The sequence below is a fragment of the Triturus cristatus genome, chromosome 9, assembly GCF_964204655.1.
Source record: "Triturus cristatus chromosome 9, aTriCri1.1, whole genome shotgun sequence".
Taxonomy (NCBI): Eukaryota; Metazoa; Chordata; class Amphibia; order Caudata; family Salamandridae; genus Triturus; species Triturus cristatus.
In genome coordinates, this window is record NC_140592.1 from 145985523 (window position 1) to 146000841 (window position 15319).

Here is a 15319-nt window from a genome sequence, read left to right on the forward strand (position 1 = left end):
ACGGCAGGCATACACCACCTTGGTGGAGGGACACCTGGCTAGTAAGATGACTTTAGAGACTTTGGGCGGAAGGTCAAAAGCAGTCAACTGTCGTCGCTTAATCCCCACGCATAAATGGCAGAACGTGGACAGATTCAGGTGGAGAACCTCCCCCGTTGCTGCTACAGAAGATACTCCTGAAGGGGCAACCTGATAGGAGGCCGATGGCCATGCTCAACAGCTCGGGATACCTAACTCTCCGAACCCAGTCTGGAGCCACACGGATGACTTGGGCCTGGTCGTTCCTCATCTTATTGGAGAACTCCGGGCAGGAGCGGTATGGGTGAAAAGTCATACAGGAGGCCTGAGCTCCACTCGAGAAGCGAAGCATCTCCAAGCAAAAGCCACCTTGGAAACTCCAGCGTGCAAAACCACTGACACTGCGCATTCTAGGTGGTGGCAAGCCGATCTAAGCAAGGGTCTCTCAACTGCTGAAAGATACCTTGCACCACCTCCGGATGGGCATGTCATTCGTGATCCGCTGTGCATCCTCGACTGAGTTTGGCTACCCTGGTGTTCAGAGAGTCTGCCAGGTATTTAACCACCAGGGATATGCCCTGATGTCTAGCCATGTCCAGAAGTGCAGGGCCTCTTGACAAAAGGTGCATGAACCCATACCACCATGCTTGTTGCAGTACCACATGGCGGTGGAGTTCACCGTGAACTGCACTAGTCTGCCTTTGATGGAGGGTAGAAAGGCTTTCAATGCCAGGCGGATTGCTAGGAGCACCAATAGATTGATGTGGAGTCCGCATTCTGCCTGAGGCCTCGGATTTCCTACTCTCCCATATGGCCACCCCATCCCAGGAGTGACGCATCTGTGACGAGACCAAAGGATCAGCCAGGAACTCGCCACCCTACTCAACATTCTCAATCACCACTGCAACATTTTCTAATACCTGGAAACATGCCAATGTCAGGCCACTACTCAAAAAAACTCTTTGCCGACCCCAGGGAGCTCAAAATGTTTGTCTAATCTCCTTGCTCCCATTGACAGCCAAGGTACTAAACTATCAACGGGCAACTCATGACAACTGGAGCAGAACCAGCTACTTATGCCTCACAATCCGGATTCCGCAGCAATCACAGTACTGAACCCGCCCTGATCGTAGTCGCAGACTACATCCGAATACTCCTTGACTGAGGAGAAACAGCAGCTCTGATTCTCCTTTACCTCGCAGCAGAATTCCACATCGTATCTCACAACATTGAAAGATTCAATCACATCGGCATCCATGGCGATGCACTCGGTGGACCACGTCCTTCCTCACCTGAAGGACACAATGGGTCCCACCTACCACCTCCGAACCAAAGGATATCGTCTGCACTGTTCCCAAGGCTCATCCCTCAGCCCTGGGGAACGCCTGGAACAACGCAGGCCGAGCCACGTGTTCCAAAACACCGCAAGCGTAACCACGCTTGCCTGAACAACGCATCTGCCTAAACCACGCATATGCATGGTAAAGGCAAATAGTACTCTAGTGTTCAGGATGGGCTGAGAAGCATCCGAACAGGAAGCTCCGGATGCCGAACAGGTAAGTGGGACTGGGACCGGGTTTGGGGGGTATGTTTTAGGGGTAGCCGCTTTTAAGGATCAGGGCGAGATTGGGGTACTTTTGTAAAAGGACAGGTTTTTAGGGCAGAGGGGAGGAGGGTGCGGGTAGTTTTAAGGGCTGTGTTTGGGGACAGTTTTTGGGAGTGGGGGAGGTTTTAAGGTGCAGGGGAGGGGGGCGTGGCTAGTTTTAAGGGCTGGGTTTGAGGGGAGTTTTTGGGAGTGGGGGAGGTTTTAAGGTTCAGTGCAGGAGAGGGGGGTTGGGGTAGTTTTCAGGGACAGCATGGGGCGGAGTGGTAAGAGGCATGGTTTTAGGCCTCAGGGCAGGGGGAGGGGAAAGGGTAGTTTTAAGGGCAGGATAAGTTTAGGCTTCAGGGTGGGGGCGAGGTAGGGGGTTCTAACTTTAGCGCTTAGGGAAGGAGTCGTGGTAGTATATGGTAAGAGACATTGTTTTAGGCCTGAGGGCAGGGGGAGGGAATGGGGTAGTTTTATGGTCAGAGAAAACTTATGCCCCAGGGCTGAGGGGGGCGAGGTGGGGGTTCGGATTTTAGGGCTTAGGGCGGGGAAGGGCCTAGTGATGAAGCTTAACCACTCATACAATGAAAATGCGTGGTTAAGACACAGTCGTGGTTCAGGCAGCGTGGTAGAGGCACGGGTGATTTAGCCATGCGTGCCTCTGTCATACCACCCTCAGCCCTACGCTCTTCAACACATACATGACATCACTGGCCAACATAGTCAGATCTCACGGTTTCAATATAATATCCTACAGAGATAACACCTGACTCATCCTCTCCATCCCCAATGACCCTACCACCACGAGAACCAGCTTCCACAGATGCATGACGAGTGTTGCTGACTGGATGAAGAAAAACAAGGCTGAAGCTGGACAAAGACAAGGCAGAAAGTACTGATCTTGGACAACAGCAACCTCTGTAACAACACTTGGTGACCCTCAGACTTGAGACCCGCACCCATATTGCCAGAAACCTCAAAATCATCAATAATAACAAGCTCACCATTAAATCACAGATAAACACCATCTCCTTCCCCTGCTTTCTCAATCCACGCATGCTACGGAAGGTCTTCAAGTGGCTACCCCTGCACAAGAGATGAACCGCGACACTGACCCTCATCAGTGGACTAGTGGAGAAGTGTGGCTCAATGGTTAGAGCGGCAGATCTCGATGCAGAGCACTGGTCCGGGACCAGGGTTCGATTCCCGCCGCGGCAGGGTCTTGGGCTATAAATTCCTCGGACCGGATATTCTCGCCTCAGTGCCTATTCTAATCATGGGAACCACGCTGCAACTCTGGCCAATAGCTTGCTTAATCTCCACAACGGCCCCAACAGCGCTGGGATGCCTGGCTTCACCATGGGGGTGCCCAGGAGTGGACACTTCACACGGAAAGCCAGGAAGGGTTCCTTCAGCGGTAGGAGTACAGCGCTGAGATACCCCTAGGGGTGATTCGGCGCTATACAAGCACATACACATTTACATCACAAACTGACTGGACTATAGCAATGCTCTCTACATAGGAATCGCCGCACACCTCCTACAGAGACTCCAAACCATACAGAACGATGCACCAGACTCGCCCTTGACATCCCCTAAAGAACTAGCATCACACCCCACCTCAAGCAATTCCACTGGCTCCCCGTACAAAACAGATGGCAATTCAAGCTGCTAACGCATGCACACAAGGCTCTACACAACCAAGGACCTGCCTACATTAACAACCACCTGAACTTCCACCAACCGTTGAGAAGACTACGCTGTGCCTCCCTATCACTTGCCCACACTCCCCACAAGTGGAGTGCGTTCCTTCTCCTAGATTGTTGCTAAGACCTGGAACAGCCTCCCCATGCAGCTCCATACCATCACCCCACTTCCGGAATTCCGAAGAGCTCGCAAGACTTGGCTGTTCGAATGAGACGTCTGGGACCTGCAAGTGTCTTAAATCCCAAGCAGTTGGTAAGTATCGCTATATAAATCCTGATTGATTGCTTGATCTTTCACTAATCTCAGATTTGGTTGGGGAAGGGAAAGGAGTCTGTGGCTGACCCAGTCACAGTTTGTTAACCACCGCTGCAGATGTGTTGCAGTACCCTCCGTGATCTGGACCATGTTGGAGAGATTCCCCTGTTGCTGCGCCCACTGAAACTTCAGGTCCCCCTGCAGAGTCTGCATATGCCAGCTGGTATGTGCCACAAGCAGGATACAGGAGGTCATAAGGCCCAGCAGCCTCACAGTCAGTCTCATCAAAACTCAAGACAGAGGTTGAAATACAGTGGTGTCATAGCCTGAATATCCTGGACACGCCATTTGGGAGGATAAGTCCGAAACTGCATGGTGTTCAGAACAGCTGCGATGAAAGGGAGTGTCTGAGAAGGATTAAAGTGTGATTTTGGCACGTTGATAGTGAACCCCAGCAAGTGCAGGAGGTCCACCGTAGTCTGGAGGTGAGAGATGACAGCTTGGGCGAGCCCGCCTTCAATATCAAGTAGTCAAAATAAGGGAAGACTGGCATCCGTGATCCCCACAGATGAGCTGCAACCACCGCCATCACCTTGGTGAACACTCAAGGGGCGATGGGAAGGTCAAAATGGAGCACTGCAAACTGAAAGTGCCCGTGGCCCACTGTGAACCGCAGGCAGGATGGAAATGTGAAAGTACATGTCCTGCAAGTCCAAGGTTACCATCCAGCCTCCTGGGTTAAGGGCAGACAGAACTTGAGTGAGCGTGAGCATTTTGAATTTCTCCTTTTTCCAAAAGAAATTGAGAGGGTGCAGGTGTAGGACACAATGAAGGCCTTCATCCTTCTTGAGCACCAGAAAATAGCGAGAATAACAAATCACCACCTACTTATGTGTCAACCCCCTCTCTATAGCTCCCTTGGCCAAGAGTCGTCACTTCCCGGAGGAGTAAGGCGAGATGATCCTAAGTCAGCCTGTCGCAAGGGGGTGGCATAGGTGAAAGAGTAGTCATGATGGGGAGGTAGGCCCCTTCGAACAATTTGGAGAGCCTAGCGGCTGAATGTTATTGACCTCACTGGCTGCCCATGATGGGCGGGGAGTAAATTAAAGTGTCTCGGAGGCTGAGGCTGCCCGGGATTTGGGGGGGGGGGGGGGGGGGGTTTGGGGCAGTGGACTGGCGCAACATCTGGCTGCCAGATTTTCGGGCTCCTATGGTACCGTGTCCACGGTCACACAGAGGTTGGGGAGTTTGCGTGCTGTGGGGGCTGGGCAGGTAGAGATGCGACTGGAAACCCCTTCCGTGGCCACGGAAGGGCAAAGGACATGGCTGTAGCTCTGCTATCCTTGAAGCACTCCAGTGCTGAGCCCACCTTGTCTCCGAAGAGAGGGGAGCCATTAGAGGGCATGTCCATAAGCGAAGCTTGGACATCCCCTGAAAAGCCAGCCAGGCATGGCATGGCACCGGAAGGCTACCAACAAAGAAACCGCTCTGCATAGTGCGTCATTCATGTCCAGCCCACATCGATTGTGAACTTAGCTGTGTCTCTCGCGTCAGCCACAGGTTGGAATAGTACGGCCTGGGCCTCCAAGATAAACAGCACCTGGCAACCGAATCCCAGAGTGAATGAGAGTAATAGAATAGGCCACAGTGCCGGAAGAAAACATTTTCTTGCCAAGGTGTCCAGACTTTTGGGTTCCCTATCCAGAGGGGTGGTAGGGAATGCACCAGGACTTACCTGGGAAGTGGAAGGGGAGCTTGGACCACCACCTCTCTTCAGGAAAAGGGTGTTGGGTGCGGAAACTTGGGTCCCAAGTGGCAGGGCAACAGGGGAGAGGCATTTGCCCTTTTCACCGGAGCTCCTGCGCAAGGCTTGGACCAGGCCTGAAAAGGGACATCTGTGAGGACTTCATTAAATACGAGAAGCGGTTCTGAGGGGGTAACTCCTGGCTGAAGCACCTCAGTAATGAAGTTAATCTTGACTCCCACTGAGCCAGGCTAAGGTCCAGGACCTCAGGCTCCCTCATCACCGCCATAGCAAATGAGGCTCCCTCCTCCGTAGCCACGGTAGGAGAGACAAAGTCAGTGTCTGAGGAAGTGTCCAGTCCACTGGCCTATGCCAAATCCTCACACCAATCCTTATTGGGGTCTAGATGCTGGCAGTCTTCAGTGTCCCTGGCTCCTCCCTATCTTCTTCAAATCTTATCCCATGGGAATAGGACTCAGGCTCCGGCCTTGAGGGAATGGCTCCAGTCAGCACCGGAGATGGCATTGAGCGATGCCCCTCCGGCTTCATGTCAAGAGTCATGCATAAGAATGAGGACGGCACAACAGGAGGAAGCATCAACAGCGGGACCAGCACCAGGGAAGGTCGAGGTGGCTTGACCGGCGCTAGTCGTAATCAATCTGTGAATCCAAGGGGCCCGACTGGCAATGAGGGTGGAATTAATGGCAGGGAACCAGTAGGAGCCCCTCCTGCACCCATAGGGACCAAAGGCGCTCTATTAGGGATGGCCAGCCGAAATAGGAGGTGCATGTCCTCAAAACAGTCTCGGAGTTGAGCAGGGGGTTGCCCTGGAGGCGTTAAGACAGCCCAGGCACAGACTCAAACGTGGAGCCTGGCCTCTAGTGACTACGCTCCCTCGTCTGATGACTTCGAGGGACAGAGTGAAGTCGAAGACCTCTTCAACTTCTTACTCTTCTTGTGGGACTTAACTGAGTGAGAAATTCAACTGCAATGAAGATCGATGGCTCAGCGACTGATCTCGGGACCTTTCGCTCAACCAGGATCTAGACAGGCGCAGCGTCACACCTCAAGTGGCAAGGAACTTGAGGTATCACTCCCTCAAGGCCTAGGGTGCATGGCATGACAATTGATGCAGGTCTTAGCATTGTGGTCGAGTTCAAGACACCATAGACAAACAAGTTGCGGGTCCATCACTGACATTTGCCGGAGAGCTTGAATCGCTGACATCCCTGCCACACCAGAAGGCTAGTATCAAATAACTTGACAAAAGTTGAAAAAGGCAGTAAGAAAATGGCTCAAGGTAGCTCTCTTCGGATATGCATTGCCTGAAGTGGAAAGAAAAGAAATTATGTCAGCCAGCTCGGGTGGAGCTTAAAGGCACAGTGCATGACGCTTCTAGCGCTGACAACGCCACGAGAAGCAGAATGCTCCCACCTACTGGTGTGCAGTGGAACTGCTCACCAAAAATAGTTTGGATCCAGTCTGACGCCTGGGGATAATTCGAAGCTAAGCACTCTGTGGCTAGATCTTTATCAGATATCTCGATCATAATCACTAGCACTGGCACTGGCATATTGGCATGGTGTACTTGACAAAGATAAGCTTTGGCTGCTTTTATATCCATTATCACATCTAAGTATAGATGAAAAATGATGAAAGGAAGGATTTTTTGCATAGAGCGGAAGACCAAAGTCCTGGAACAGTCATGTTCATGCCAAAGTGAAGGATTTGGCTACTGCCTTTGATTAGGCAATCATCTAAAAAAGGAAACACTTGCAGAAGCATCTTCGAAGAAAAGCTGCAATGTGGGTAATACATTTTGTGAAGAACTGATAAAGGTGCTACTCAAAATAATGCCCAGGCTCTTCCCTCGCCTAGCACCAGTGTAGCTCTTCTTCCCAGTGTGCAATTACAGGACAACATGACTTACTAATTGATTATGACGGACCCTTTGCCCTTTTGCCTCAGAATCTTCTTCTGCTTCGTTGTCTAGAAGCCTTGGTTGAAGCAGTGATGCGAGTTCTGCAAAGTGAGTAGGCATCCCATGTTTTGGAACAAGTTTCATTGCTGTTCTCTTATTATTTGTACGTTTCGTCATCAGTGTATAAGGTACTTTTGAAGGGAGGGATTGATATTTTGCGATAGGCTTTCTCAGTAAGAGTATCTGCTTAGAAAGACATTAGTGACTGGCGTCCTCGTTGAATGGCACACTGAAGACATCACTTATCAGCAGATGTGTTGTTGAGACCGCAGATGATTTAGGGCCTCAGTCTATGAAATGTTGGTTGTCAATTGAGACAACACCCAAGGGCTTCTTGTTGACAGCGAAGGCATTGTCGACATTACCATGATTGGCGTCTTGAGCGGGATCATGAGGATAGGACCACAATAGAAGAGCTGTGTGGCTTCTCAAACTTTAATGATTTCTTTATGTCCTTACTTATTTTTAAGCGCTAAGCAGGAGTTAAGCATATTTCTTGGTATGTGCAAGAGGAGACACCTTTGTCCTGCATCTACCTCTGATGAGGGCCTATCAATTTCTTTTGCCTACTAAAGTCATCTCAGCAGCCTTCACTATGACTATTTGAAGAAATGGTCCTGTAGATTTTACAGTCCAAAGGCTTACAATCAGGACAGAGGCAGTTTATGCATCTCTTATGAGGAGCTTCAATTTAGGGACTAAACTTCAGACATCAGACAGGCTTAGAAGAGGCCTTTTTGGCAGCTGGCAACATGCTGGTGTTGTACGTAAAAACAATTTTTTGTTCGAAATACGCTAATGTATGGGAACAAATTCCCTAAGAGAAATGTTTTTGAGACAAAAAACTCAAGATGATTGTCAAAAGACAGTGTAATGCTCTGGGGACTCTCTTTTATATGGCGTGCCGTAAAAGATTTGTGGTATGGTGACCTCCGGGCAATTGGCGTTCTGTGCACTGTCACCTCATTGGCATGGTTCTCTTTTCTCTTCCTACTGCTGTTTAAAGATTATCATGGAACTCTCACTTTAATGGTAGGATAATATACAAGCATGTCAATCTAAAAAAAAAAATTACATTCTGGAGAAGCAAAACACTGAAGTTTTAGAGACGAATCGCTCAGTGTGATACTGAGCTATACAAACATGATCATATGCTTTAAACACGTCCCCACGTAAATGTTTTGTGTAGAGTGTTAATTAAGAGAGCTAATTAATTTGACAAAATCTAAGGATTCACCACTATTCAGTATACATACACCCTTAATGACTGAGGCTACAGCAAAGCCTAAAGTGAATGCCTTAACTAGTTTGCACTAGATAACATAACTATTTCACAAAGATACAATAAATTAACACTTTAGCAATCACAACTAATGTCTCATGCATATGTCAAGACGGCTAATTCTCAGTATATGCATTCCCTGACTTGCCATTTTCTTTCTAGCTGAGATGAGATATCATAAAGCACATTTTGTAATTGAAAACTGTTTTATTTTACCAAATTATAACAGTGTGTGAAGTGTTAAACATAAGTTATGACTGCTCGAAAATAAAGGCTAAGTTAATTTATTGTTTGCCCAATATTAATGTTTTTACATTTTGTTATGTATCATTAAAGGTTTTACTGGAAAAATTTAATATATTCAGTGTTTATGATTAACAATCAACTAGATTACCTTTACACTTTACAAAGTATCTTTACACCATCAAACCTTATGGGATAGTTGGACAAAACAAGTAGCTTGTCCCAAACCATTAGGCTTACCTTCACCTAGTCCTGTTTTTTTAGAGCACTGCCCCCTTTGCATGATGGGGCTCCTAGGGTCTTTATTGCCCTAGAGAGTAAAGAGTAGTTACATATATATGTGAAAAATACATAGCTGAAAGTAAACCTTATTAGGTGATGCTGGTTAGTTAGCTGTGTTTAAAAAGCTCAAATCAACCCCAAGTATAATATTTAATTCCTGCTACCTGCAGTTTGGATGAGAACAAAACTATCTAATAATCCATTGAATGTACCACTTAAGCTTCAGGTGAATAACGTAATGTACCAAAGTCACACTGCTGTACTTTGATCAAACAGGCACTCACCAGGGAAACCTCTTCCTCTGCCTGGAGGAGGTGGTAATGGCCCGAATGGTCGGGGATACATTGCAGTGGGATAAAAAGGCATGGGAGGTGGAGGCGGGAAAGGAAGCGGATGGTGCTGCCTGGAGAAATTCAAGCCCTCCAGGATACTCTGCCGCATCTTATCAACCTTGGCAGCCATTTCAGTCTGAAACCAGAGAACACATGTTATTACTAATTACTGATAACAAAAGTGTTTCTGCACACACGTTTCAATGGTGAAAACTACAGTACTACATTTACCTCAATCTTGCAGAGGTTTTGCAACTATCGACACGTTTGACATCTCAGATCAGCAGATGCAGTCATGATAAATGTATTCAAACTCCTAATATTTTGGTATAAAGGTAAGTTTCACAACTTTAAAACTTTAAGAGAACACACCTTTGAAATCTGTTACCTATACACAAAGCTGTGTGACACCAAATGAGAATTTTTGATACATCCAAGTCAAGGTTGAGCATCACATTAAACTGAAAATCACAGTGCACGAAATCTGCCCTGTACTAGTGATCGCTGCGATGTCTAAGTAACAACCCTCTGAAACATGTCAGCTTAGGTGGCACTTCCTCGTTTTGAGAAGTAATTGAAACACTGTTGTAGTGATGTCATTGTCATAAGCACGAGATGATCGTAGCGCATGGTGCCTTTAATGAGGCTCTTGCGCACGAACATCTCGTGTATCAACTTGTTATTTACCAAAACATGTTCACGCTCCGCGCCGTTCACTGCCTACCGGTTTTCCAAGCAACGGTTTAGATTTGTGCTGGAATCCGTGGCAGCAGGACGTCGTGGTCGTGGGTGAACTTATTCCAGGAATAAACCTGTCTTCACTTCACTCTGGTTCCCTGGATTATTATTATTATTACATCTTGGCGACGAGGATGGGATGTGATAGCATTAACACACTAGCTGTTAACTCTTCCTCTTTTTCAGATCTTTCCAATAATATTAATGACATTATCAAGCAGTTTCCTTTCGTCTTCGCTAACAAGGTTGGTATTGTGTTGGGTTTTGAACATCAAATAAGACACAAACCAGAAGCCCAACTAGTGGTACACAAAGTCAGGCCCTTACCCCTCAGTGCTAGAGATGATCTCAAAAAAGTATTAGACAATCTTTGTTCGGAACGCATAATTGTTCCTTGTGACTCATCTCAATGGGTTTCTCCCATAGTCGTTTGTAAAAAACAAAAATCAGGCGCGGTGAGGCTCTGTGCTGACTTGCGCTCATTAAATAAAATCATCATCATAGATTGTCACCCTCTTCCTAAAATTCATGACCTTTTAGCTGGAATAGGGAAATATTTTTCGCTAATTGATCTCTGATCTGCATATCACCAAATTCCCCTCAGTGTAGATTCTCAAGAACTTACCACTTTTATTACCCCCTTTGGGGCATTCAAATACCTCAGGCTACCATTTGGACTTGCTTCCGCTGCTAGCGTATTCCAAAAGCTCATGGACTCCCTATTCAAAAACATTTCAGGAGTCCAAGCATATCAAGATGACATTTTGGTCCACGCTTGTAGTCGCGAGGCACAATGTCACCTTAACTAAAGTCTTACAAATCTTGTCCTCCTCCGGTATGACCATTAGACACGAGAAATGTAAATTTGGTGTTCAAACTCTTGATTATTTGGGCCGCACACTGTCACCAGAAGGCATCAAACCCAAACTTTCTCTAATACAAGCAGTACGTGAAGCTTCTCCTCCAAAGGACATAGACGCTTTACGTTCTTTTCTTGGCTTGGCCGTGTACTATGCTCGCTTTGTACATGGCTATGCTCAGATAGTTGAACCTCTTCGCGCGTTACTTAGAAAGGGGGCAAAACGTTCATGGAATGATGAAATGCAAGACATTTTCAATAAGGTAAAAGTCATTATTGAACGCGCTCCTGCTCTCCGTCCATTTCAAGGTAACTGCAGATGTTTCCTAAATGTTGACGCCAGTTTGCCTGGCTTAGGAGCGGTTCTCTGTCAGTGGGTGGGAAATGAGGAACATACAATTGCATTTGCATCTAGGACATTACTACCTCCAGAAACACGTTATAGCACAATTGAGCGAGAAGCACTGGCGTGTGTTTGGGCTATTCAAAAGTTTAGATCCTACATTTGGGGGCGAGAATTTGATATTTTCACTGACCACAAACCCCTAGTTTATATGCTTTAAAATTCTAGCCCCAACAAAGCATCTGCTAGACTCATACGGTTACTTTCCACCTTGCAAGAATACCATTTTATAATTAAACATTTACCAGGGGGGAAAAACTTTAGAGCAGACTGCCTCTCCAGAATGTCTTTAGAAAACGTGCACAAGGAAGAAGATAGTAATATTTCTGAATGTGTGGGTGCTTCTATAGATGCTGTTGTGGGGTTTCCCTCTATTTCTGAACATACTTGGAATGAAGAATGTGACAAAGACCACAACCTACAAAAAGTTAAACAATGTATTACTCAAGGGTGGCCAGCAACTAGGACTCTATCCTGTGACTTAAAGAAATTTGCTCATGTTGCTGAGGAGCTCTCTATTGTAGGCGAAATTATCATGCGTCATGAATTGTTCATTCCCCCTGAAAATATACGTAAGAATATCATCCATTTAGCTCATCAAGGTCACCTTGGTGTCTCCAAAACTTGTAAGAGAATCAAAGAATTCTATTGGTGGCCTTCTATTGAAGCTCAAGTCAAATCCATTATAGAAACATGCCCAGAATGTCTTTTATCGGATAAAAAATTGAAGACTTTATCAACCCCTTTACATCCTGTCCCTTTTCCAAGTGGGCCTTGGGACAAAGTAGGCATGGACTTTTCTGGGCCATACGAGTTGCTCCCCATGCACAACAAATTCTTAATCTTGTTAATTGATTATTTTTCTAAGTGGATGTTTTACTGGTTTTGTGATGGAGCTACTACCGAAAACACCATTAAATTCCTAGAATATGTATTTAAACTAGAGGATTCACCGAAGTCCATAGTCACTGACAATGGTACCCATTTTTCTTCACAACGTATGTGCAAATTTCTAGAATCTCATGACATACAACATTTGAAGGTTGCACTTTATTCCCCATCTTCAAATGGCCTAGTTGAAAGAGGCAACAGGCTAATCAAGGAAGGTATTCAAACTGCTATTGCCTCAAATTTAAATGTAGATGATTATTTGAAAGATAAGGTTTGGTCGTACAATACAACTCCCCATTCTACAACAGGGGTTGCACCTTTTACATTTCTGAGAGGTAGAATGGTACATTCTAACTTATTTCCCACATGGTTGTCTAACAAATCTGAACGCAAAAAGGATTCAGTAGATGTGATCAGAGACAGGGTGGAGAACATCCAAAAAAAGATGAAAATCCAATTTGATTCAAATAAACATTTTAGTGGAGATTCAATGAAACCCGGCGATTGGGTGTTAATTAAAAAGCCCAAGAAAGTGGTGAAAGGTTCTTCTAAATTTTCTCCTCCAGTTCAAGTTTGTAAAGTATCTAAGGGTTCAGCCTTCTTATTTAACAAAGGGTGGTGGAACAAAAGAAATTTAGTTTTAATTTCCAATTCTCAAGCCGACATCATTTCTAACCATTATAGCTTAAATGCAGGTCATTTTGAATCCTATAATTGGTTACAAGATGTGGTTCCAACCAAAGCTCAAAATGTAGATACTTTAGTTACACCTACTCCTCTTTTGCATCAAGCACACTCCTTCGTTGGCCCTACTTCTGCACATGAGTGACAAAGGTGCAGTAATGTGTGGAAAAAATGTTACTCGCACAAGGAGGTTACCTGTGAAATACAAAGATTATATTTTAGAATAATACAATGTTTATGTTACTTACTTTCATTATGCAACAGTTGCTTTGCTTATGGTGATCTCACTTCTAACTTGTACAAATTGCTACCGTAATGAATATGTAATTCTTAGTTTCAATTGTTAAAGGGAAAGTGATGTCATTGTCATAAGCACGAGATGATCGTAGCGCATGGAGCCTTTAATGAGGCTAGTTATTTATCAAAACATGTCCACGCTCCGCGCCGTTCACTGCCTACCGGTTTTCCAAGCAACGGTTTAGTTTTGTGCTGGAATCCGTGGCAGCAGGACGTCGTGGTCGTTGGTGAACTTATTCCAGGAGTAAACCTGTCTTCACTTCACTCTAGTTCCCTGGATTATTATTATTACAACTGTCTGTGTACCTTATTAGAGTCTGTATTTTAAGTATTACCACAATAATACCTTAGCAGAATTATACGTTTCTTATGCTCCCATATGCCAAAGTGACCTCATTCAACTGTAAAGAAGTTCTGAATTACGAATACTCTGTAGCAAGTGAACAATGCCAAGGAAACTTTGGGTCGGCAGAATGATAGATGAACCAACCGTGAGACCTGGTGGTGTAGACTCGGCCCAGACCCTCTCAATTGAGGGGCATTAAATACAAAGGGAGCTTTCAGACAGTATCAAGTATCCTAGCAAACGCTAGTAGCAGAAGAAACACTGGAGGGGTAGAATTTATATCCGAGTTTTGTGTATTACAGCATGCTACCTTACAGTTGTTACGGTGTGCTCAGAACCGACTTAGTCAGCACACCCAAGCAGAGGCAAGTGGCTCATACATGCACTCAAAGACTCTTGTGGAGAAAGATACACATTCCTGGGTACAAGGCCTATTGTGCTAGAGGCTCTAGAAATAGAAGTAAAGTATTGTATATGAAGTATAAGGAAGAAGAGCTAGAGTATCTATTGACTGAGATTTCATGAAGCATGTACCATAAAAAGGAAGCCAATTACATCAAAATTAAGGTCCTGCAAAACATTTCTTAAATATATTAGTGTATTTTAATGAAGCCTACTCTTGCAAAACTACTGTTTGTTAATAAGTCCAGACCTCACACAATTTGTAGACAGAAATTCGCACAATAAGAGCTGAAACTGGATTTGCACAGCATTCAGGTTTAAGTTAGTGAATACATTCTCATCCAATCTAAATATCAATCACTCTTCTGAGCCTATTTTTAGACTGAGTCAATGTCTAATCTATAAGACATAGAACCCTTCACCCTTGCCATATCAAACACATAAAAAAGCAGAAATCATCATCCTCTCACCTTTTTGTATCACTTAGATCGTTAAATACTTCAGTTGTAGTCTCTCAGACCTTTGCATGTCCTATTTTATAGGCACCAGCTCTTGATCCTCACAACCCTTCTAACAAGTTTCTCATTTCCATTCGGTCTAACAGCACAACTCTTGGAAAAAGCAGATACAAAATGAATGCTTCTTTCTTCTACACTTCAACTTCAGCACAGGCAGGCTTACATTGTGCTGAAGTCACAGAATTTATCTTGGAAGTCATCTTGTATACCAATGGATGGGAGCTGCGTTTTGAAACTGCCTAATAAAATTTTAATTTTGTCTACTGCAAATGTTCAGAGAAAATTATAGGCACACTCCAATATTATTGTTCACGAATTATTGTGTGTCCTTGTCAACGTGTCAATGGTTCTTTGTGGAGAAATGTTCATAGACACATTCATTGCTTTTCGAAACGATCACAGGAAAGGAACCATAGTGCTTTAAATTCAGAGTCTAAAACTGATATTACGCTTGAATTACTTCAAGTTCCAAACACCAGAAGCACTAAACTAAGCAGACACTTCTTTTATGTCTGGGCCTGACAAAGACATTCTCATGAGCAGAATACGGCTTTGAAAAGTGTCCTTCAGTTACCGATCCGTTTGCGTAAACCCCTGTCAGTCATAGCTTGAATAAAACGTTTTGACAATTTGGTGCTGCCCAAAGGAGTACTGCGTTTTATAACATTTTGCAGTGTCAGCAATGACTGGCAAAGAAGTTCATCATGCCAAGCAATGGAGTTCACAGCTGAGTGGGTGCTGGGGATTCT

At 45.3% G+C, this 15319-nt stretch overlaps 1 protein-coding gene across 2 annotated transcripts in view; it reads right to left on the minus strand.

Moving 5' to 3' along the window:
- FAM120A (family with sequence similarity 120 member A) overlaps positions 1–15319 on the minus strand; it is a 439339-nt gene that overhangs the window by 75628 nt on the left and 348392 nt on the right. For both annotated transcript variants that reach the window (XM_085624582.1, XM_085624581.1), the window contains one exon: positions 9385–9568. In XM_085624582.1, coding sequence (XP_085480708.1) covers positions 9385–9568 — 184 coding nt within the window. The remainder of the gene's footprint in view (positions 1–9384; positions 9569–15319) is intronic.